The 23,791-nt window shown below is 40.8% G+C and overlaps 2 protein-coding genes across 9 annotated transcripts; one reads left to right on the plus strand and one right to left on the minus strand.

Annotated features, from left to right (window-relative positions):
* Positions 1 to 154: 154 nt before the first annotated feature.
* On the plus strand, positions 155 to 5,542 carry ccdc74a (coiled-coil domain containing 74A). The gene is made up of 8 exons (XM_088935290.1): positions 155 to 1,336; positions 2,181 to 2,225; positions 2,517 to 2,576; positions 2,851 to 2,980; positions 3,624 to 3,828; positions 4,235 to 4,338; positions 4,448 to 4,507; positions 5,390 to 5,542. The coding sequence occupies exons 1-8, from the start codon at positions 1,069 to 1,071 to the stop codon at positions 5,523 to 5,525; spliced, it is 1,008 nt and encodes a 335-aa protein (XP_088791416.1). The 5' UTR covers positions 155 to 1,068; the 3' UTR covers positions 5,526 to 5,542.
* On the minus strand, positions 4,681 to 23,102 carry med15 (mediator complex subunit 15). 8 transcript variants are annotated; one of them, XM_088935283.1, is made up of 19 exons: positions 22,746 to 23,102; positions 21,843 to 21,930; positions 20,707 to 20,758; positions 19,653 to 19,673; positions 18,863 to 19,021; positions 17,921 to 18,120; positions 17,124 to 17,189; positions 16,116 to 16,445; positions 15,300 to 15,494; positions 12,211 to 12,324; positions 11,261 to 11,385; positions 10,160 to 10,287; positions 9,075 to 9,209; positions 8,908 to 8,971; positions 8,624 to 8,690; positions 8,377 to 8,537; positions 7,691 to 7,857; positions 7,439 to 7,537; positions 4,681 to 6,923 (listed from the first exon to the last, which is right to left on the minus strand). In XM_088935283.1, exons 1-19 carry the CDS (start codon positions 22,811 to 22,813, stop codon positions 6,787 to 6,789), a joined length of 2,376 nt encoding a protein of 791 aa, XP_088791409.1. In that variant the 5' UTR covers positions 22,814 to 23,102; the 3' UTR covers positions 4,681 to 6,786. The 8 variants fall into 8 exon arrangements, with proteins under 8 accessions (XP_088791409.1, XP_088791407.1, XP_088791408.1 ...); XM_088935281.1 differs by having other exon boundaries at positions 15,300 to 15,497; XM_088935282.1 differs by having other exon boundaries at positions 16,116 to 16,448.
* Between the last annotated feature and the right edge of the window lie 689 nt (positions 23,103 to 23,791).

Consider the following 23,791-nt stretch of genomic DNA (forward strand, 5'->3'; position numbering starts at 1 on the left):
GTTGCAGTAGCACGGCGAGAAACCTCAAGACACTCGGCCGTTTGAAGTGCAGCCGCCCTGTTGCCATAGCAACGTTTACACAAAAGGACCAGGAACTGAACACAGGGACGGGAGCGCAGGACGTAGGTTTCATTAAAAAAAACCCACAACGTTCAATGTAAGATGGACGTTCAGTATTGCCGATTCTATCGCAAACATTTGTGTTAGAAACAAATGGATCTGGCAGCTGGGCTTGTTGTTTATTTCAGAGCGGATCCAGCGGGTAACGGCAAGAGCGCGTCGGGTCTGATTCTTCAAACTCTCTCCTTCACGTCCTGTGCCTGCTGAACTGCGGCTTTGAAACGAGCGGAAATCGACCCGTAGCTCTGCTTGTTTTTGCTCGGCGACGATGTTTGCACTGGGTTTTTGCTTTGTAATTTAATTTTCGAGCGGTCGAGCATCTTTCGAAATGCGCTGTGCGCCAGCACAACGATGATGCACTAAATCCGGATTTGCAGGTCACTCTTATTCACCGCAGTAACCTGTAAATAGACTTGCCGGTCCATTTTTGACGCAATGTAATTTGTTTCAAGGTTCAAGGCATACCGAGTGTTTGAATCCTTTGAAAATCACAAAAAAATGCTTTAATGATATCCGTAATTGCGTTTTTTTTATATGGGAGTACACGTTTAAGTAAATGTAGCCGACGCTGATATATATGTATATTTATCTCAAGTTTAAATCTAACAGCGCGACGTGAAATATGCTGTTTAAAGTGAGGTTAGGGAGATCGGCCGTGGCTGCAGAAAACTCGTCAGTCTGTCGTTCTGCGATCCACTCCCGGTTGTTAAATCTTTCTTGCTAAGACCTTACTATATTAGGCCTTTTAAATGTTCGAGATGTTTAACTGTAAAATAATTAATGTGAAGTCTTGTTAGGCAGTTTGACAATCTTTGTTCCAAACCTCCTGTGCTACCCCAGCCATGCGCCAGCTCCGATTTCGGTACTAGTTAGTCCATGTCGCTTTTTCGGACTATAGTTTCGCTCCGTGGACCTCTCGAAGCTTTCGGCGCATCCTTGTAAGCAGTAATGTCGAGTAGCAGTCTGCCTCCTCTGGGGAACCTCCCCCACTGGTCCCGCGTCGTGAGCCTCGATAAAGCTCGCTACCCACGCTCTTTCCCCCGCGACTGTTTGGAGCTGCAGCCCAGTCTCCCTCCCTCCTCGCCCGGCGGCATGGAGTCCGGGCCCCGGCGCGTCTCCGCGCTGGAGCGGGACCTGCAGTTCCTGCAGCAGCAGCACACAGAAACCCTGGGGAAACTGCATGCGGAGATTGAACAGCTGAGACGGGAAAATAAAGGTGAGGACAGGCTGGTGTCGTTTTGTCTAACACACAAAAAAAAAATACTCCGGTAAAAGCCACACTGTATACTTAGTATCAGTCCTTAATTTTTTTTTTTGTCAAATAAGGAATTCATATTTTAGTTTTAAATGTTATGTTTTCGCCATTTAAAAGTCTCCAAAAAAAACATAATCATCATCTATCTTTATATAAGAGTCGATCAGAATTTTATGGTTAAAGTCTAAAGTTGTTTTTATACTTGTCTAGGACTCGAGATCTTTACGCGTAAAGGGTTGTATGGAATGTGATCGTAGGGCAGTAGTCCTAACTTTTCCTACATTAAGAAAATATGGTACTTTTGCTTTTTAATTTTTTTTTAAGAACACAAAATCTGTCAAATAGGTAGCCATTAAATTAGTTTTCCCAACCGTAAGGTAAATGGATTTCGCTTTATTAACAGCAGTCGCAAAGTGATGAAGCGACAATTTGCTGACAGACGTGATATCCTAGAAACGGGTCGCATGGAAACGCCAGGTTAGGATTCAGAAAATGAAAGGACATTGTTTTGAGTGGAGTGCAAAGGGTATTGATTTACAGTCCCTTCTAGTTTCCTCTCATCAATGACTCTTACCCCACCTAGAGTTTCCTATACCGTGCAGAACTGTATTTGCTATATTAAGGTATTTCAATATATCACATATAGATGATGCTTTTGAGGTGGACTGTGATACTTAGTTTTCACAAATAATACACTTTTGATCTACCGAGGCTGCCTAATTTTTAAACTATTTTAAAATTTGCCCACACTTCTACAGATCCATCATTCACAGTAAGAATGTTCTCTCCTGTTTTGTGGTTACAGATCTACAGTACAAGTTGATAATGGAGCCAAAACAGAGCAGAAAAGGTAAAACTGCAAATCATTCTAATTTTCTAAGATCTTCTGGAAGCAAATATTTCTATAAATATTCTACAAATGGTGCAATTCTTTTGATATTTCAATTTCCATAAAGCATACATTTCTAAGTATGGGATGCAGGGAAATAACCGATTTTAAAGATGGGGGTAATGAACTTTAATCATAAAAAAGGCTGACACCTTTTCTGCAATCAGCTTTTCCTCTCTGTACCTGGTTAAATTCAAACATAGATAAGTTTTACTAGTTTTACTGTGCTTCAGAATATCAATACCCTTGCAGGGAGCAGCACAACCTCCAGTGCCAGTCAAAGTGGACACCGCATCAGTCAGCAGCCATCAGGTGAGTGGGATTTCAAAACTCCTCTTCTAGAACCCCATTGGTGGCACCCTGTTTTATTGTAAAAAATTAGCTGTGGCTCTGGAACAAAAATGCCTATGTAGTGCCTATGCACTATTTCATTCTGAATAGTTAAGATGATTTTGGATATCTGATGTGCTTCCTCCCAATACTTGTCAGAATCCAGCCCCTCAGATGTTTTTAAAGGGACTGCAATATAGTGTGTGTTAATCCAAGACTGCCGTTTTCTCTTTTGATGACTTCTCTACGGTTATAGCCTCAGGTTCCTCTAGGAGAGGAAATGGGCAGCAGCAAGCAGATTGCCAAGAGAAGAAAGGCATGTTTATAGAGCAGGCTGTGCACAAGTTGCAGTTACACAATACTCTTTCAGAGGACACCTTGCACAGGTAACTATAACCAGCAGATGTAACCTATAACCTTGCCAATTTCCACATTTTGTACAACAGACACACGGAGCTAAGATGGGCAACTCCAATTTTGGATAGGCAAGATCCAGATCGTCTTAGTCCTCGATCGGATTCTATTTTAAAAATAGTGAAACCTGCTACCAAGCCTTTAAAAATCTGGCGTTGTCCATTCCTGACAGAGAGGAACAGTCATTTTCTACAACACATAAAAGCCCAGATTAAACTTAAACAACCTTACAGTACCTACCACTCACAATTAAAATTGCACTATTACTGTAACCAGGATATTTGTTCTTTTAATTGGGAACCATTAATCAAATCATGGTTTTAGAATGGTCAAAATGTTTTAATTGTTAAACATCTTTAACTTGTTTTTGTGGATGGGCTTGCAAATGGGGAAAAAAAGAAAAAAATTAAAATTAGGTTAAAAAATGCTTGAAGAAAAGCAGACGTGTATATAGATTTCTATACAGCACCTGTTATAGCATCTTTAAGCTTTGCATACTTTTATAATATTCTCTGTTCAACACTGTAACAGTGAAAAATGTTTACAAATAGCACTCTGGGTATTTACTCTGCAAATAGTAGGTTAGTATCTTAAACTCTTTCTCTATACTGACAGCGGCACAGGAAGTGGTGGTGACAATGAGGTTGCATGTGATGCCGCAGCATGCCCGGAACAAGACTTGAAAGGGGGTCTCATTACATCGCTGCAGCCTCTGAGAATTCTCAGCAGTCCCTTGCAACCACCTCGGGCCCCCACCCTGCAGGAGTGCGAGGTCATCATCCGTCAGCTTTACAACGCCAACAGCCTCCAGTCTCAGGAGGTGGGCAACACACAACTCCTCTTCCTGTCTAACAAGAGCAGGAGAAAACTGCAAAAGCCCGTTTCTAAAACATCAACTTATAACTAGTCAAAGACAGCTTTCCTACAGTGAACACTCCAACTTATTCTGGAGCAGGAATTTGACAATCCGTTTAGAACACAGGCTCTACCATCAGTTTGAATCTAGTACATGTCATTTGTTTACTATGGCCAGGATTTCCTAAACGGCAATAAAAAAATTGGTGCTGCTGGAGTAAAGTACAGATAAGGTCATTAGGGTCCTGCTGATTGGAAAACAGTGGAAAAAATTAAAGGGCTCATTTTGAATTTAAAATTGTTTTGCAATAGCTTGTAAAAATGCTCAATGCTCTGCAACACTACCACTTATGATTTCTGCTTTCTTTCAGTTGTTACATTTGAAGTCTGTCCTGAAGGATATTATACTGAACAACAACAAAATTACTCCTGAAACTTACATTCTTACCAAGGCTTACTTGACAGGTACTTCCAGGTAAATCACAAAGACGAACAGCCCAGTTAAAATTTCCCAGTTCAAGAAAATTAACTTCTACTTGCACATTTTCTGCTAATTATGCACTATTTTCCTTATTTTCCTCCAGTAGGACTGGAGAAACGGGAAGATTTCCAAAACTGTCACTTAAAACACTGCCAAAGAAAATGTAAGTGGAATAACTGGGTATCTCAGATTTTACAAATGTTTTCCCTGCTACATTTTCACCTGATATGAGCAGATCCACACTATCAAAGACAAGCAGTGCTTATTTGCATACCTTTCAGTGTTACAACTGGGGAAGCCCCAAATGTAAAGCAAGGAATTTGTCATCACAAGAAAGAAAAAATGACTTTGTACTTTTATTTTGTTTGCCTTATTTGGCCAAAAACTTGAGACATTCTCAAAACCTCTGTGTCAATTAATTATAACTAGACTTGATACTGTTCATCATGTTGCATACTGTACTGAAACACTCACCTTTTACTCTTAAGGAGATAATTGCTTATTTTAACCTGTTTAACTTACCAAAACATGTTTTATATAGTAAAGCACATTTTTTAAATAACCATTGGCTCCTTAATTTTGATTAATTCATAGGCACACATACATAAAAAGACCAGCTAGTTAACATTTACCACTTTAAATGGAGAAACCCTGCAACCTCTGATTAGACTAAGAAAGCAATTATCCTGTGTCAAAGTCAGCTTAGATCCATTAAGATTAAAGTGAGTGTTTTTTATACGTATTGTGTTTGCAGCAAAAATAAACACCAGAGTACCAAGTCTAGTAATTGCATTACAGCTGCATATGCCACTGCAGAGAGAAATAGTTGGCTAATGAGAACTGCTAGACCAAGTAACAAAAAATGGCTTTATAACTAAAATTAAACTTGGTGAATGAAGCATTTCCTCTCTGAAACTCGGTATGTATTGGAATACAAGCTTTAGATTCTTCTAGCTACAGATTGTTTTAAAAGAGGCATGCATTCATTTAAAGTGTGTTCAGTCCAGATTGAGGGTAGTAAATGCTTTTCCTTTTACTGTGCAAGGCCTGACGCCCAGCCTTCTGCAGCAGAGAGGGTGATGCTGCCAGCCCTGAAACAGTCTCTGGGAACCAGCTTTGCCGAGAGGCAGAAAAGAACACAAGCCATGCAGAAGAACCGCTTACGAAAAGTTGTAAACTAAAAGACAGCTGAACAAAACATGCTTAATGGTCTTTATGTTTTTTTAGCGGCAGAATATACTTGTACAGAGCATTTAAAATCGGAATTGATAAAAAGATATAATCTGCTTGATTAACAGTCTAACTCTCAGCTTCAGGGATACATGAATTATTGTCTGTTGTCTACAGTATAATTATGCATATAATCAGCAAACTCCCTCATAAAAAGAAATTAATTTGAAACTGAAATGTTTGAGAGAACAAATGGTTAAAACTAATCGAGTTCCTGTAGTATTTTGTGTTATAAACTGATAAGGGAATTATACTTAGCACTTTAGAAATTTGCCATCTATTTCACCAATTGCATTAATCTTCTCCAATTGCTTTGAATTACTGTAATTACTACCAATAATGTCACACATTGGAAGTCAATAATAATGAACAGGAACACTGTTTTCAGTCCTGGCCAAAGAGCTGTTTTAGTGAATGTAAAAAGTAGTTTATAGGAACTAGTTCAAACACAAATCCCATTCCACAGAGAAAAAAAACAGTGATGAAGACAATGAAGAGTATGACTGAAATATGGAAAGAAGCCATTCTACAGATGAAAATTGTTTTTAAAAATGAAAGCAGAAACTGCTCTAAAGTGAAATGTGTTTAAGCAACTTAAATCTTAAGAGTAAATAAAAACCAAAGTAAAATGTTCTGGCCCTGGAAGAAGTGTACAAAAGAAGTCATTAACAGCTGAATACTCTGATGAATTCTAACTGTCTTTTCTACGGACTAGCTATTGATTTAATGCTTTTTAACATAGTGTTGCTTAGTCACTATTCCATAGTAGCCAGCAGAAAAAGCTGCGTGGGAGAGTCTATTCAGCTAGGATGACACATCAGCAGTACAGCACAACCGTTACTCAACTCCACAAAAAAGGTCCTTTTCCCATTTCATGTAGAGATGTAAAAACATTCCTCTTAAAATACACCGTCTCATATATTAAGAGATAGGTACACAAAAACAATCGCACCCCTGCACTTAGGAATAGGTATTTAAGTTAAGTAAATAACTGACAAAAAGGTTTATATAAAAATCTGAATACACACAGCAAACTGTAAAGCACTACATTTCCAATTGCTTCTTCTACAAGGAGTAATTTCTCTAGTCACTACAATGGCTCACCTACATTCACCAACGAGCTGACTGGTACGCACTTTCCCAGCCCTGGTCAATAAATCCTACTGGTCTTTATGAGCTGGTTTGGTTTGTGGAAGGTCTGGCTATACAAAACTAGGCCGCAGACAGGCATGCCTGCTTCACGCTCTGGGCCCATGTGTTCAGAAGCGCAGTGACGGAGTGCTTGTCAGGAAGCTGGAGCAGCTTGGAGGTCATGTTTCTGTGAACAGTTTGCAGGAAGGGGTTTGCATCTGCAAAGAGAAACGGTATTAAACGCAACCCACACTGCAACATTAGTATTACAAGGTAATAACAGGAACAGTGCTATGAAAACAAACTTCATAATCCAATTACATTAAATTATGAGGATCAAGGCCAAGCAGTTATTGATCACATATGAAACCTTATTTTCATCAAGAACACGTCACCTACAAAGTCACAGTGAAACTGGTATAGGGAAAAGTTTCATAATATCTCTTTTTATTATAATGCAAGTAAATTTCATTCTGTAAAGCGCTTTGAGAAGCCACCAAGCTGTGATGATACAAGATCATTCCAGAGTGACAAAGATCTTTGTTTTCCCCACCCAGTTCAACTAAGATGTTAATTTATCCTTCACTCAACTGGTTAAAATCGCATTCTTTTCCACGTTTTTTAGCCACTAAACCAAGACCAACAAAACCTCCAGGACTGTAGTACTGCATGACTGGGATTATCTACTGTATATGTCCTGCCGAACAGTAGCAATGGGGAAAACTTCCTTTACCGTATTGCTGTGCATCATCTGCCCACTGTGGGCTCTGCTCAGGGTAGTCGGCTGGAATGCTTAGCTGTAGAGGCGGCACACTGGGAAGATGTTTATCATCTGGGTACAAGAAAAAAAAAGCTTTACAAATTTTAAGAAGCGCACTGTAAGCAACACCTACAATTCTGCACACACAAATTAAATATAAAAAATGTTTCTATTTAAAAAATATTCTTAAACTCATCAAGAATATGAAATGTCAATTTTCCTTACCCAATTTACAGATTAGATGAACCGTCCCATTATTGCTGCAATGGGAGGGGTCCAGATTGACCAGGAATTTGGAATTTAAGCGCGCCACTTCCCCTTGCAGGATATTAGGGATCGTCTGCTTCTCATCGTCCTCGTATTTCCTCTTGCGAGTTGCAATCATTGGGCCCCTGTTTGCACGACAAGGTTCAGATCAGATTTGCAGACTAAAAGGTCTGGAAACAAAGATTACCCATGTTAATACTACAAATGCCTACAGATACAGTAAAATTAAAAAAAAATAAGGAAATTCCCTTCATGCTGTTTTTAAAAGCTTACTGGTGGATTCAGACAAGCAAAGCACATTCTCTAGTAGAATCTGTCATACAGCAACTCCTTATTCTTTCAGAGTCACGGGCTTTATAAGCATCTCAAAAAAACATGACCTTAGCATGTCATTAATTCATTCAATGGAGTTAAGAAACAAGATTAAATGAAAGCCACAATTTCAGTTCTCTTCAAAATTAAATATTAACAAATGCCATTTATACTGGAATCTCATCTGTTGCAAGCTGATTTCAGTCAATAACAGTGCTGCAATGACAATGCCAAAGCAAGTGAGAAAAATAACGAGCACCAGAATTTAAAAGTGTGTGCAAAAAGGAAGGAAAACAAGAGTCTTCTGAAGAGAACACCACAGAGATTCTCACATGATGGGAGGCCCGTGAATAGCAGTCATGGCGGGGGCAAATGTACGGTACAATGAGTGGTTGAAGACTGGAGAGCGAATGTTGGCCATGACAACATCCAGCAGGGGCTGGCACAGGTACTGCTGTTTCGTGCTGGGCACCGGCGGGGGCGGCGGCGTGGGCTGGATCATGAAACAAAGAAAAAAAACCGTTACAAATCTGCCACATTACACCGAAAGGTTTGCACAAGACCAGCACTGACACCTACCACAGCCATGTCATTTTTCAGTTTCTCCAGAGCGATTTCACACTTCTGTAGGGTTTTCAGTGGACAACTGCAAAAGATGTTAAGAAATTAAGGAGCTCTCCTAAAGGTATAGCAAAAAACATCACCCAAAATATTAACACAAAATGTTGAAAAGCTTGAGTATTGTGGCTGCTCAAGCTTTTAATGGAACATGTAATCGTAAGTATTATAAAGGGTTATTGATTATATTCAGCTCACTGCCTAAAGACACTATAGACAGAAAAAACAATATTCTTAATACATACCGCTTAGAAGGGTCAGTCAAGATATCTAACAAACTCTTCATCTTACTGAGATCTTTCTTCCTATCTGCAGAAAACAGAAGATTGAGATTCTGTAGATGCAGAACTCCATACAAAATATTTAGAGACAGTCTAACATTTTAAATTTCTGAAAACTGAAATTCTCTTACCTTCATTTTTGTCTATTTTATTTATCATTCTCCTCAGAGGCTCAATATATTTGGAGAGCTGTTTGAGTTTCTCAAGGTACTGCTGTTCCTCTGTCTGAGATGAGCTGGCAGGACTCATAACTGAATTGGGATTACCTTCCGATGGAGACAAAAAAATTAGTTCAATGAGTTCAACCACATAAATATGTTTTGAATGCTAGAACTGGCAAGGTCAAGATTTTCATACAGCCCTTTCATACAAAATGTCATTTTTAACATAGCTAATAGTTATAATGTTATAGGGAATACAGATAATGGACAAAAAAAAAATAAAATGAGGTAAATGAGGGACACCAAGTTTATTGAAAGAAAAGGCTTCCCTACAGGTGTGAAATAAATATTAAGCAAGTAATATCCCAGCATGCTTAGGGTCAAATATAAAAATACTGGACAGCCCTAGTAGCTTGTAATTGTGGCCAGCATGGCACTAAGAGGAGACCTCAGCAACTTTGAAAGAGAGGTGATTGGTGTGGTATTAGGAGCTTCAGTGACCAAGACAGCTTAGCCTGCTGATGTTTCATGAGCAACAGTGTGTAACATGATGCCAGCATGCAACTTTGAGGAAACGACCACAACAGCAAAGGACAACAGTGGGCAGAAGCACATACTCCAAGATGATCTTTATGCATAAATTCAAAGTGCAAGACAAAAACAGACAAGTAACGGAAGATCAGCTGACTGCAAATTTCAACCTACAGCATGAGTAGCCAGTTTAATCAAAAACAGACCACAGAGCACAACACAGAGTGGAACACCACAGACAGGTTTGTCTTTAATTATATCAGTACTACAGGCCTGCAGGTGCCAGGGAAGAAAGCAGGAGTTTTGACCCAAGAGAGCCCTGGGTTGACCGATCTTAATTTTACCGCTAACAAATCCTGTGCACATTACAGACATTACCCATGCTGAAACACTTGACACCTGGATCATGGAGCCTTTTCGTAAAACATTTCAAGATTGTTTTTGTTAAAATCCTTGTCTGTCTATCAATTTCAGGGTAGGAAGGCACCATTTTGTAACGGCACTCCCCTGGGAAGCAGCTATACCTGGCGTGTTCAGGGGGCCAGGTGAGGGAACGCCAAAGTTCTGTGGAGTGCGCGCTGTGACAGGGCTCTGTGAAGGCTGGGGAGAGGGGCTGGGCAGGAACCCCCCTGGTGATGGAGCTGGACCAGAACTAGAACACAAGCCCAAAAAAAGACCATATGCTTCTGTCAGCACAGACAAAATCCCATCAGTTCACTTTATTTGTCATATGCACAAGTGTAATGAAATGCTTACTTGCATGCATGCTCCAATACCAAAGACATTAAAAGAATCACCAAAATCACAGAACAGCAGCAGCAGCAGCAACAACAATGTTAAATAACGTACAACTTAAAACATCAGTGTGAGCCAGTGGTAGGGGTACAGTTCAGTAATCTGACAGCATGTGGGAAGAAACCATCTCTGAATCTGATGAGGTATAATGTGGAATTTCAAGTGCACTTGTACCTTATGTACAAAACACTGTAAAGCTAAATTAACAAATAGATCCTAAAACATTTAAACCTGCTGGTTTTAATTCCAGCTAAGCTCGGTTACCTAAATGAACTCCCCAGTGACGGAGTAATAGGAATTGTCCCAGTTCCTCAGTTTCAGATGTTGCTTGTTAATTAAATTTACTTTTTAAGGAAAAACCTTGACAGATTCCAGTCAAGCAACTTATGAATTACAATTTAAATCAATACAGAGCTTGGCTGGAATGAAAAATTGCAGGTATGGGAATACCCAGGAGCAGGGATGGGAATTCCCTGTCCAATGCATCACTTAAAACAACATGGCATCCCAAACATTTCATTTTTACCAATTCTATGAAAACCAAACCTTTTGGACTCAAAACATTCAAAATCCTGTTCTCATAAAACAGATATCATGTATAATTGACTGTGTCCATGTTATTAGCCTGTACATACAGAATATCCATAATCCATAAATGAGTCCAAGACAGGACAAGAGGAAAAAAACATACAAGTGATCTTGACTTAAAGAAAATATTCCAGATCCGTCTCATTCCTCTTTTCGAAACTCCGTTTGGCAGTAAAGCCCCTGCACCACTGTCATCAACATCAGTTCGGCAAGCTGGCAAAAGCCATGGTGCCTGTGCGTACCTGACGGAGTTGGGCTGAGACGAGGGGGGCTGTGGAGACGGCTGTGGCTGTGGGGGAGGAGGCATCGACTGGGGGGTTTGCACCTGCTGGACCGGAGAAGGCGACGACATCATGGTCATTCCGCTCTGGGTGGCACGAAAACAAAACACAGGAGGAGTCACTGGGCAGCACAGGCCACAGCATTGTCCGAGGAAGAGCAGAGTCCAGCCACACCAGGGGACAGGAAACCGGCAAAGCTTTGCAGGAGAAGGCCGTGGTTTAAACCAAGCGAGGAGGAAAAGGGCTTCGAGAGCTCTCGGGTCAGCAGCATGCTTTGCAGCTTGAGCCGTTTCGCTGGACAAAGCGGACACAACAGAGCTTCTTTGAGGAAGAAAACAAAAACCATACCTCGTTTTCAAGAAAGTCAGCTAAATATATACACACACCACCCTCCAATTTACATGTTAATTTCATTCAGACAGTCTTGAGACGAAAATGTTTCAGTCCTTAACGCAACCTTAAATGGGAGAAAAAGTGATCCACAGAGATAGGCACAAGTTCTGTTACAAACAAATACTCAAAAAGTCACCTTCATCAACAGTCTTTAACCACTATGCATTTTTATTACAAAACTCAGCACAATCCTAAAACTGAAGTTCAATCAGCAGTGACAGGCCAATCATATGGACCACCCAAAAAACAGACCTGACTCCAGAGCACCGTGCAATAGCTTTAACTGAACTGAAGGCAAAGGAGCTCTCTCACACCCAAGTCCAATTTTCAAACTGTAAGAAATCAATCCAACTCAAACACTCACTCCTTGGACTGGGGAAAGCACTGTAGGAAAGTAGCAAAGAAAACCTTTACTCCGAGAAGTGCTCTGCCAGAGCCGGGAAACCTAAAAGACTTCATGGCATCCATGGGTCCTCACACAGATGTCTGGATGCTGCAGTGGACTCTGGTTTAAATACCTGTGGCATTTGCTGTCCTCCGAGACCAGTAGAGTTTGGAGGCAGTGTGGAGGCTGGGGTGACGCGGGGTAACCGGGGCTGTATCCCACCACGGACCATAGTAGCGGACATCATCTTGGAGGACAGAGGGACAACAGACATGTAATAGCAAAACAAGAAACGCAGTGCATCAGCAGGAATGGAAGAAAGCACATGCATGCATCGGTATGTCCTTTACATCACACACACAAAAAAAAGTAGGCACGTTCATACTGTATGCACAGGTCTGAGAGGGATTTGATTAGTTAGTGAATATGAAGTGATGCTTGTTGTAGCTCCTGGAAAAATGGCAGCTTTTTTGGTCATGACAAACTATGGATTCCCTGCACATGAGATTTCATGCAGTTAAATGCACAGGGATGCATTGTACTAAACCTGAGCATTCTCCTAAAGCTTTTATATTTAGAGATTTCTCATAAATCTGGGGAAAAGTATTTAACAACAAACTGTAAATGTCTCAAAGATGTGACATCCATTTCCTCAGACAACTAAAGTTATTACAAGTAAACATTTAGATACTATACTGTTAACTTTTAAAACTTGAATACTCATTAAAAATTCCACATTATCTTTGAAAAAATTAATTTACCTTCATTCAGATTTGTTGTGAAACCAAAAATTTTATAACGTTACATTATGCAACTAAGTCACCTGTTCTGTGAATGACTAATAAAGCTTAAATGATCAGAATGATACGATTACCTTTTTTAAAAAAACGTATGCATGTACTTTTAGTTAAAAAAGAGCAACAACTAAAAAAAAAACAAAAAGACAGGCCTACATCGGAATTAGTTTATATTAGCAACACAAAATGCAGTGATCTTTTGCAAACTCCTGGCACTGAAAAGAGGCGTTTAAACACAGGCAGGCATGCAGCAGCAGCATCAGGCATTGTTATACACACAAAAAATGAGAAAGATTCACATGAAGCAGAAATGCCATGAAGCGTGGCAGGAGAAATCCACTCGCTCCTCGTATGATCCAAAGGATCTCCACTTTCCATGTTCCTCAAGTGGGAAATGCAACGGTTTTAAGGCCCGAGAGACACTGCTGACAAAATACCTTAGACCAAAAACCCCTGCACAGGCTTCAAGGGTAAGCTGAATCACTTGAATTGGTACACTACTGCAACCCCTTCACAGGAGCATTCATGCCTGCACCACACAAGGTGAGCCACTGTAAATCCTCACCTAGATCTAGTGGTAAATTTGTCATTTTCAGGGGTGCAGCAGGAAAAACTAAATTGGATGAAGGAAACCGGGATCACAGGATGAAGAGACAACTTTGCAGGGTCTCACTTCTCTCAGATCACAGTATCGGTTCAGTCACCAGCATGAAAAGCTGAGATTCGACTCCCGAAGAGAGGCTGCCCCGCCTTATAGTGATCAGTGTGAAACGGAGAGAACTTCCCATTCTTGTGAGCTCAGTTCATGGGAATACAAGGTGGAGATCAATACACGTGAGCTGGATTTCAGCAAGAAAACAAACCCCTTACATTCCAATTAATATACTTCAAAGCGGAACTGCCATCATCTTTCTTTTATGTGCTCCACATCCCACAACATCCCAAAATTCCTTTCAGATTTACCCGGACAACAGATGACATTTTTTAGAACACTGAAAAAGGGGGTGGTATATTTTAAGCACTGCTTGGCTACCAGGAATTTTGCTCAGTCTTTTCGTTTCCACAAACCTCCCTTCCTAAGACTCCAACCCAACTACAAAACACATGGAAAATGAATCATTTGTTTATTCAGACTTACCAACCCCCCAATAAAAGAAGCACTGAAGCAATACATACAAGAGGACACTGCAGGTAATCACAATACACACTTCAGGGTGTAGGCTTAAACAGATGGGTCTGTCCATCGTTGAAACAGAGCTATTCTGACAATGCTTTAAAGAATGATACTTTCATCCTTACAGAAAAAAACTGAAATCATCTCCTCCTTTAATTTACAGTAGTACAGCACGTGCTCACAGTTGCCAACACTAGAACATAACTGCAGAATTTACATTGACTATACATCATGAAAGCAGAAATATACACGCTTTCAAATGAGAGTGGCAATGTATTCAAACCAGCGTGATCGAGCTTCCAGGGCTCTTATAAGATTCTTAAACATTCCATTTCAGCTTGGGAATCCTACAGATAATCTTGTAACCATGAGCAGTTTCCTTTAATAATAGTTTGAGATTTTGTATGCCAAAGTAAGCAAAAATGTCATGGCATCAACAAGAAAAACTGTGCAGAAATGGAAAAAAACTGTTATAGATAGGAGTATTAGATTTCAGTTTTAAAGGGGGTGAAGAACTAAATACTTTAAAATCTAGAAGTTCAAATGCTGTATTAGTTTCAGGATTCTGAAGGGAGACTAAAATATTACAGAAAGTCATAACCAAAATATTGTTTGAATTGCAAAACTGAAAAAGTAAGTAACCTGTATATTTTCATCTCTGGTTACATGAAGGATTTCCCAAAAGAATTTAGAGGACAAATATTTTCTAGAAAGGTGGAAAGTTAGATGCTACCTCAAACGTAAAAAGTTTTTTAATACTACTTTAGAAAATGATAAGACTGCACCATAGTCATCATGTCAACCATAATATTTCATTTCGAGCTATGAAAACTAAGCATTACTCTTCTTAAAGAACCTCTAAAAAATTTCCATTGTTTGGCATACCTTTGTCCATCACTGTATCAGACACTCATGACTACCAACACAAACTAATACAAATATAAAATTCCTCATGTGAGAAGAGGGAGGGACACGATTTCAAAGAAGACAACTCAAGAACTACAACGCTGTATTCCTCTTGCTGCTTGCAGTGATGGGTACAAACGCATCATCACAAAGAAAAGCTTTAAACTGCATTCACAGAGAGAAAAAGAAATCTAAAAAAACAGTTAAGTTTATTTTGCTAACAAATCCATGTGTAACAAAATTAAAGCCAACAGTAACCCAATTAAACCATGCCAATAAACGATCATGCATTCACCCAAGGCCTTCACCAGTCCAGTCCCATGTCTCCCTGGATGCCCATCTTACCTGCCCAGGAGCTCCTGCTGTCAGCTGGGCCTGCACCACCTGCTGGGCTGCCTGCTGCTGTGCTGCCTGCTGCTGAGCTGCCTGTTGTGCTGCCACCGCCTGTTGCTGCTGTTGTTGTTGTTGCTGCTGTTGTTGTTGTTGTTGTTGTTGCTGTTGCTGCTGCTGCTGCTGCTGCTTGTGGGCCAGGGCTAAAGCCTGCTGCAGAACACGAGTGCAGAAATCGGGGTGGGGGGGGGGAAGTGTCAATGCAAAAGGTTATTCATAACCCTGAAAAGCTGGGTTTAAAAAAAATCTGTAGGGAACTTGTCAACAGATCACATGTAGCTGCCTTGAAATAAATCCCCATGCAACCCACCGAGGACACAGGAAAAGGAACTCTGACTTCTACTAGGGGCATTGGTCAATGCAGCATTACTCAGCCCTAACCCAGCAATACCTTCCACAGTCATGGCTACAGATAGAGAGTTTAGTTTGGTGCATCAAGGAAGCACAGACTATATATTTCTTAAAGCATCTCAGGACTTGAATTCTGGCCTTTGGGTCCAAATACCATGTTTATATTGAGTGCATTACCCTACAGGTAGCATTCTAGAGGAAGCCTGATTTGCTAGGTGAAAGGTAAGAGGGGAACTAACATTTTTCCAACAATGTCTATGCTTAAGGCTGTAGTTCTGTTTACTTTCAAGCCTTCATCTGGATTTATAAAACCAGCTGGTCTTCTTAGAGATTTGTCAGTTGAGGACTGGAGAATGCTTGACCGCCTAATTCAGAAAACATCTTAAAAAATAGCTTAACATTAAATGCTCTAAGCTTTACCTGCATGGCCTGAAGCTTTAGGTGATGCTGCTGATTTAGGGAACTCAGAGGGACCTGCTGCGCTTGTATCTGCCCCGTCAGAGATGGCTGGGGAACCACGGCCTGTGGCTGGGACTGAGATGGCATCTGATTGGGCTGCTGCTGAGCAGCTTGCTGTTGTTGCTGCTGCTGCTGTTGTTGTTGTTGCTGTTGCTGCTGCTGCTGCTGCTGTTGTTGTTGCTGCACCATTTGTTGCATCTGCTGTTGTAAGGATGGAGCCTGGGGCTGGTGCTGGGCCTGGTGCATGGACTGCTGCACCTGTTGCTGAGCCTGCTGCTGCTGCGCCGCCGCCTGCTGTGGGAGTAAGTTGAAGAGAAGCAGAAGAAGGTAGAATAGACATGGCATCAGTGTAAGGCAACAATTTAAACAGATTCTGTTCAATGCACTTTTATCCCAAGAGTCAGCAAATTAAAAAGTAGAAAGCAGTGTACCAAACAGATCAACAAATCATTAATGAAAAACATTATGGAAAAAAAATAAAATACAGGATGCAGTTAAAAAAAAGGCAATGACCTGCAAAGCACAGATTAAATAGGATACCGGACAGGCCAAGAGAGAAAGAAAGGAATATTGAAATTTAAGACAACAGCAAAAGGAAGCTTTAAGGAAGTAAAACGTATCCAACACAAAGATGACAAATATTGCAGATGACTAAATGAGTACTTCACTCTGCTGTTCATTTAGGAAGTAGATAGGCCCCTGGCAGAATAAGGACTTTATTAAACAATAATAATAATTAACAGTAATAGCATAGAAAAGGAAACACGTTTGAGGTATTAGAACTCAAGATGCATCTCGAGGGCCTGAGGGCATCTTACCAATTGTACTCAAGTAAACAAGACATGTTATTTAAAAACAAGTCTTCCAACAGTCTCTCAGGTCAACGTACATACTGGAGAATAGCTAATGTAGTGCCCATCCCTAAGAAGGGAGACAACTATCCCAAGTCACGTCCCAGGCCCGGACTACCTGCTGTTGTTGGAGCTGCAACTGTGCTATCTGCTGCGGCTGCTGTTGCATTCTGGACTGAAGCATCTACAAGGAGAGATTGCAGAAAAGGCAAAGTGCTTCACATTATGTACATTTATAAACAATAAATAACTTTACCTTTCTGTATAAAGTTTTTTTCCCCAAAGCTTACCAAATGTGCATTAAGAGTCGCCAAAATGGTTAATCTAAGTTGTCGATAGCCGTAGTCATGACACGTGTAACAATGACTAAACAGTGAGGTGAAGCAAAGTGTCAATGTTTTACATAAAGGAACAAGTAAAGGTTTATTCCATGCTGAAAAGAGAAGAAAAGAAATAACGTTTCAGCTGTGGAGCCTGCTTCAGGTGTGTCATGTTTTATGTCAATGTTTTATGTAGCCCATCCCAGTTTGAAAGCACTGACTGTTAGCTCACTCAGCCCTTCAGTCTCCTTTCCAGAAACAAAGACCATCTAGTTGTCTCATATGTGCACTGTTGAACCATCCACTACACCACACCAGCTCACAGAAAAACACCACAGCAAAACAGTCCCTTTAGTTACCAGCAAATGGGGCAATACAAATGCAGAATACCCAGATCAGCCTAACTCCTATGGCAAAGGGTGAATTGTATTATACCAGTGCTATGACAATCGTGATCATGCTTGAAGACACTATCCAATGTATTCAATCAGCTGTACTTCAAACAAGGAGTAAAGCTGAATAAAAAAAAAGAAAAGAAAAGTACACTCAGTGCAACAGGATTGAATCAGTAATGTAAGTAGGTAATCCCGGTTACCTGTTGTGATTGGTTTTGTTGTTGCTGCTGCTGGTTCTGCTGCTGAAGTTGTTGCTGTTGCAACTGCTGCTGTTGCATCTGCTGTATCTTGATCATTTGTTGCTGCTGCTGGTGGAGCTGCTGTTGCTGGTGGAGCTGCTGGGTTTGATATTGATGGAACTGCTGCTGCTGCATCTGCTGCATATGGATCTGGGTTGGGCCTGCAACAACACAGAGGGTGAATGACATGGCAACCACATGTGCAAACAAAAAAATTGTATATACAAAAGTTAATCAAAAATGAAAGTGCTATCTAGTTTAGAATAGTTTAGTCTAGGACAGTTTCAAAGAGTGGCTCAAGCACCTTGTTAACCACTAACAGCACATCTGTGTTGGTCAAATGGCTGCTCTTCTTCAGGATTTTTTTAATTCTCTTACAATGAGCAAAATCCAGTCCAAACACAAAACAAGAATGATCTCAGCCACTGTTGTGGCCTCCTGGATACTTGCAGGCACGTGACATTAAAAAGACAAGTGACTCAAAGGTGGGCAGGTTAGAGGAGTCTGATTGCACTCTGTTTCCCATGTGCAGTCACAGGGTTCAAAGCTGTTGCACATAATTGACTATTCCAAATCAGGTATATAGAACACGAATGTTGTGATTATATTAAAAACTAAATCTCAAAAGCAGTCTTTAGCTGCAGTATTATTAGGTTTTAATTACATTGTCTGAAACCCAGATTGTTTTGATATTGTACCTTGTACATATGAGTCATATGCTTTATGTACACAACCTCGCACTGTACCACCCCATGTCACTCCTACCTTTGAAACAGGATCATCTTAGCACCCTGGATAAACTACCGATACTCTTTTTGAAACAAGAGAAACAGAAATAAATCACTTTGGATATTCTGTATCTCCATGAATAGGAGCATGTGTGCTTATAGAAAAAGACAACACCTTGTATGCCATGAGGGGTCATTCCTGATGACCCCGGCTGTGGCTGCCCAGGCAGCATCTGGCCCAGGGCTGCCATTCCTTGAGGATGTGCTCCCAAGCCCATGCTGGCTGCCCCCCCTTGATTGCCACCAGTCAGGTTCTGGAGGGCATTCATGGGGTCTGCAAGAAAAGAGCAGGTGCATAAACGTTCCCCTGAATCTCTCCAAACAAAAACAAATCCCAGCCACTAAAAAGCTGCAGGTACCTTTAGAACAGTGAAGTGCAATGGATGATACTGAAGGCATCAATTGAATTAATTAGTGAAGAAGCCTACTGCCTGACCACTAGCCTTCTGCTTCAGATCCACCATGGATCAGACAAACCTGGACCATTGTACTATTAGACCTCAACACGCAGTCACATCACTGTGCTCCCCCGCAGTCTAGTAAATAAAATATTTATTTTCTTATCTACACTAAAAAATGAAATCTTACCACTTTATAACTGCGACAAATCCGCAAAATTATTGGGGGAAAAAAAGTTTATGAAGTGTGTACACATTTTGCTGATCACACACGGTTTAGGTAAAGTAAGCTAATTAAAATCTGACGTCAACAGGTTTAATCAATCGAGTTCTTCTGCCATAATCACAGGCTAGTAACACGCCATAGCTGGAAACTTGGACAAGTTCATGAGTCTCTAAACAAAAAATGATAAAACAACTTCCAAAATACAACATTTATTTTAATAAAAGCCTACCCACAGAAATAGTGAAATATTTATTCTCATGCACAGTGCATCTTAAACTTACCAGGTCCTTGTGCCTTCTTATCTGGAAAACAAAATTAAAGGGGCATTAAGTTTATAGACCTTAGTTTCCCCCCCAAACAAAAGCAGGAGTTTAAGGAGGCATAGACACTTATTTTAGTTTTAAGGCATATCCGTCCACTTTATGCTCCGTCTGCCCCATTCTTTTTTGTGACGTTGTACCCTCACACGCCCTGCGCCAAACTTTACCGCGGCTGTACCTCTCTCGGCCTGCGCAGAACATTCAACTCTGTAATTCTAATAGTACACTTACATGAGGTCAGAAGACTTCCACTGTTGAGGCGGTGAAATGAATCAAAGAAAACTTGTATATACTTTGAAATGGGTGTTATTGCGTTTGTATGTGGGAGTCGGTATAGTTTGGTTTAGTCTGGGAGCAGGTAGCACAACAGGAAAGCCAAAACAAATCGAAAGTGTCTCTTAAAGAAGCAGTAGCTGGACGTCCGCCAGCCTGTTCCGTGAACGCCTGTCACCAAGGCGCCCTCTAGAGGTCGGGAGGGGAGCTGCTCTTCCTATTCGCCTCTCACCAGTGTGAACGCGACATTCTAGACCCGTAAAACGTACGTAATAGTACACTTCCTACTGAGTTTTTAAAAGGAAAAAAATAAAATATAAATACAAACGTATTGTCATATAGCAAGATAAGAGCTCAGTCGAACGATTCCTTCATGATGTAGGGATTTTACCTATCTAACACACCAAGAAGAGGAGAAAACCATTTTGAAAGTTAGTGTGGATTCAAAAAAATCAATTGAGACAGGTGAATCTAACACTACAGAACACCAGGTCCAAAGCTAAAGTCAGGTCACTCTCACACCTCCTTTTATGCCCAGATTCAGTGATGCAAACAAGACATTATACAATATCTTCTGTGTTTTTGCTTACACTACTGCTTTGCTAAAATAAACAGTGTTCTTTCAAATACTAGTTACCAAATCCATTCAAGTTATTTATCGTAGTTACAAGAAAAGAAATCACAGAACCAACAGTTCGATCTTAATCGCTAAACAAAGTTAAAAAGAATGTGATGTACTTACGAATGTCTCGGAAGTGAATAATCAGCCTAGCTACTAGGGACAGGTATTCATCCTATTGGAAAGAATTTTGATGATCAGTTATTACAGTTTCTTGCAAAATATTTTTAAGATTCAATACAGGAAAAAAATGCACACATCCTAATAAAAACCATATAAAATAAATACAAAATTCTAGTCCAACTAACCTGAGAAAAATGAGTGTCATGAAAACAGACCTTCCCCACTAGCAATTTGTTTGGCTCTGAAATACCTATAGTATATGACTGTACTAATGAATACATGAACATCAGGTTTACAGGCCTAACACCTTCCTCTCATTTTTCTAACTTATTTCCTTACTAGCAGTAATCAGGTGCTCTGGGTAGCTTTTTCCCCACACATCCACAAACATTTGTATAAAGAAATGCCCCTGGTTCTTAGACTCAAACTATTTCCCCTTAGCTTGCATCTGTGTCACAGTGCCAATTTTGAAGAAGTCCACTGGGCTGACTTTGTCCATAACTTTGGGGATTTCTAAATACTTGAATCAAGGTCCCTTTGGATGGTCAATATTGCGCCAGAGATTGGCAACTTGCTCCTCGTCTGTATGTCTTTGTCTGTTTCCTGTTGTGGGCTTTTTGTATCCAGTCTCTCTTTTCAGCAATTATTTATGATCATTTGTGGACCTTGGATCAAGATATTTTTTATTAGCATTTCATTGCACTTGTGCATATGACAAAATAACTGAACTTTGTCGACTTCTCTTCTTAAGACTACTAATGTCATACGTTTTCAACCAATTCCAGCAATGCCCATTTTGTTTTGTACTACCCTGACACAATATACTAAATGTATTTCATGCAATATTCAATTTTAACATGACATCCCTTACTTTTTGATTCGGTGCAATTGATTAATGCAAGCTGTATATATATATCTACACATCGCTCGCTTTTTTTATTGCTTCCCTATATTGCCTAGACGAGGGAAAATCTCAGCGCAAATGCCAAAATCGCTTCCACAAGTGCCTTCGAGTTCAATATGCTGATGTTTTAACCACACTTTCCCCTTGAAAAGATACAGAGGAGGATGAAAACCCGTTTCTGTGCAGCAGTGAGGTTAAACAGCGAGCGTCTTAAGTCCGCAGTCTTACTCACCCGCGACTTCGCCTTCATAAAGACATGATTTTCCATGTCGTTGCTGGTCTTGGCATGAGCGGTGCCCGCCTTCCTCATCGCATCTTCACTGCAACAGAATGATGCTTCAGAAACTTCCAATCTAAGCATTGTCATGTATATTTCTGAATTTGTTTATGCACAACGATTAAAATATTTTAAGAAACTTGGCGACAGGTAAACGTCTGTGGCTCACAACCATTACAAGAATAAGACCCATTATCGCATATAACGAACGCGTTATATGAAATTTTGGTTAAGAGCACAAAGTAAGCCTGTCCTGTTACAAACTATCCTTTCGTTCCGTTATGAGGTTTTTCGTGTTTTTTTTTTCAGAGCAGCCACACAACATTCAGATACATAAAACTACCGTGGCTATCTTATCATTCAACGGACCCGAGTGCGAAAAATGTAGTTTTTACTGGCCACTTTTAACGGGAAATCGTAGTTAACGTAAACCAGAAAACCTCTACTGAGGCAAATCAACTCCTGTAGCATAAATCGGGGCTTTGTGTCTGACGTCTTTTTTAACTCTTCCGTGCCTTCAACATGCTGGTTTCCCCCCTTTATCGTACGTTTAACACAAACCAAAACTAATAAGCTATGTTGCTAAGTACGTACACAGCTGCATTGATCCAACGACCCGTTAAAGCCGAGTGCCATCCCCGGCCAAATCACAGCTCGCACCGCTGAACGCAGAGCCATCCACCGCGTCTCCCCGCCTCCAGCCGGCACGACGCTACGCAGGACCGAGGCTGCATTTACGGCCTTGGCGTGCGACTCCCCCCCCCCTCTCTCCTTGAACTCGGAGCCCAGTCTGTCACAGCCAGTGCCCCCATTTCTGACTTCGACTACGCGCTGCCCAGACGGGAAAACAAATCTTACATCTGTCCGACTACTTTCTGTCGGAAGGCGAGGCTCCTCCAGTCGCTATCCGGCCCCGGCACCTCCATGATCCGCCTCGCCTGTGTGAGACCAACAGGGCGCAATGCACTGTGGGACCCGAGCGGCCCTGGAGTGGCCGGTTATTGCGAAGGGCTGCGCTCGCCACGCTTCTGCCCCGGCGAGCCTGGCTGCAGCCCTGAGTCAGCGCACACATCACATCACACTTCGCAAGATGTACCACAGGGAGGGGCTGGACGGGGGGGGAGAACATTTGTTTCTGATAAATCATCTGTTAGTAATGGCGGGTGGGTATCCCTCTCACAGCTCTCTCACAAGACAAAATTGTGTAATGTTACTTTCTCCCGTCGTGCTTGTAAGATGGAAATGCAATATTAAATTTCGCGAAAAACGGGGGGAAAATAAGACAAAATAACACCATTGATGCATGTAAAAATGTCAGCCTATCGTATTGTGTTCTGATTTGTAATGACCTCTGGCAGTGATTTGCTGTGTGTACTTTTGTTTTGATAACTTTTCTCCTCTGTATGACTTGGTGTTCAATAAAAGTTGGGTTGTTTTTTTTTTTGGGGGGGGGGGACTAAGTCTGCGCAGCTGCAACTGTATGGTGCATTTGCTGGTTCTGGGATTTTTCTGGGATCAGAGGCACAATCAAATATTTCTGACACTGGAAACAAGCTGGTGCTGGTGCTGGTGCTGATGCTGACCTTTCCCCCTGCCCTTGGAAGAGGTAGCCCAGGCCTGGGACTGGAAAATATTGTTCAACAACAAGCTGATAGAAAGATAACTAAAATTATTAACTTCAAAAGCTGAAAACATGCCTTGATACTGTGTGCTTAAGGAATTCCTTATTACATTACAATACACCCTTGTCACAATGATGACGTTCCCATCATAATAACAGCATTTCAATCATTATATACTGCCCATTTAATTGGCATTTACTTCTTATAATTATAAGGCATGATATACAGTTTGTTAGCCTATATACAATAATATATCCCCACAACTTTATTGATGAAAAACAC

Source organism: Atractosteus spatula, chromosome 17 (assembly GCF_055471065.1).
Source record: "Atractosteus spatula isolate fAtrSpa1 chromosome 17, fAtrSpa1.hap1, whole genome shotgun sequence".
Taxonomy (NCBI): domain Eukaryota; kingdom Metazoa; phylum Chordata; class Actinopteri; order Semionotiformes; family Lepisosteidae; genus Atractosteus; species Atractosteus spatula.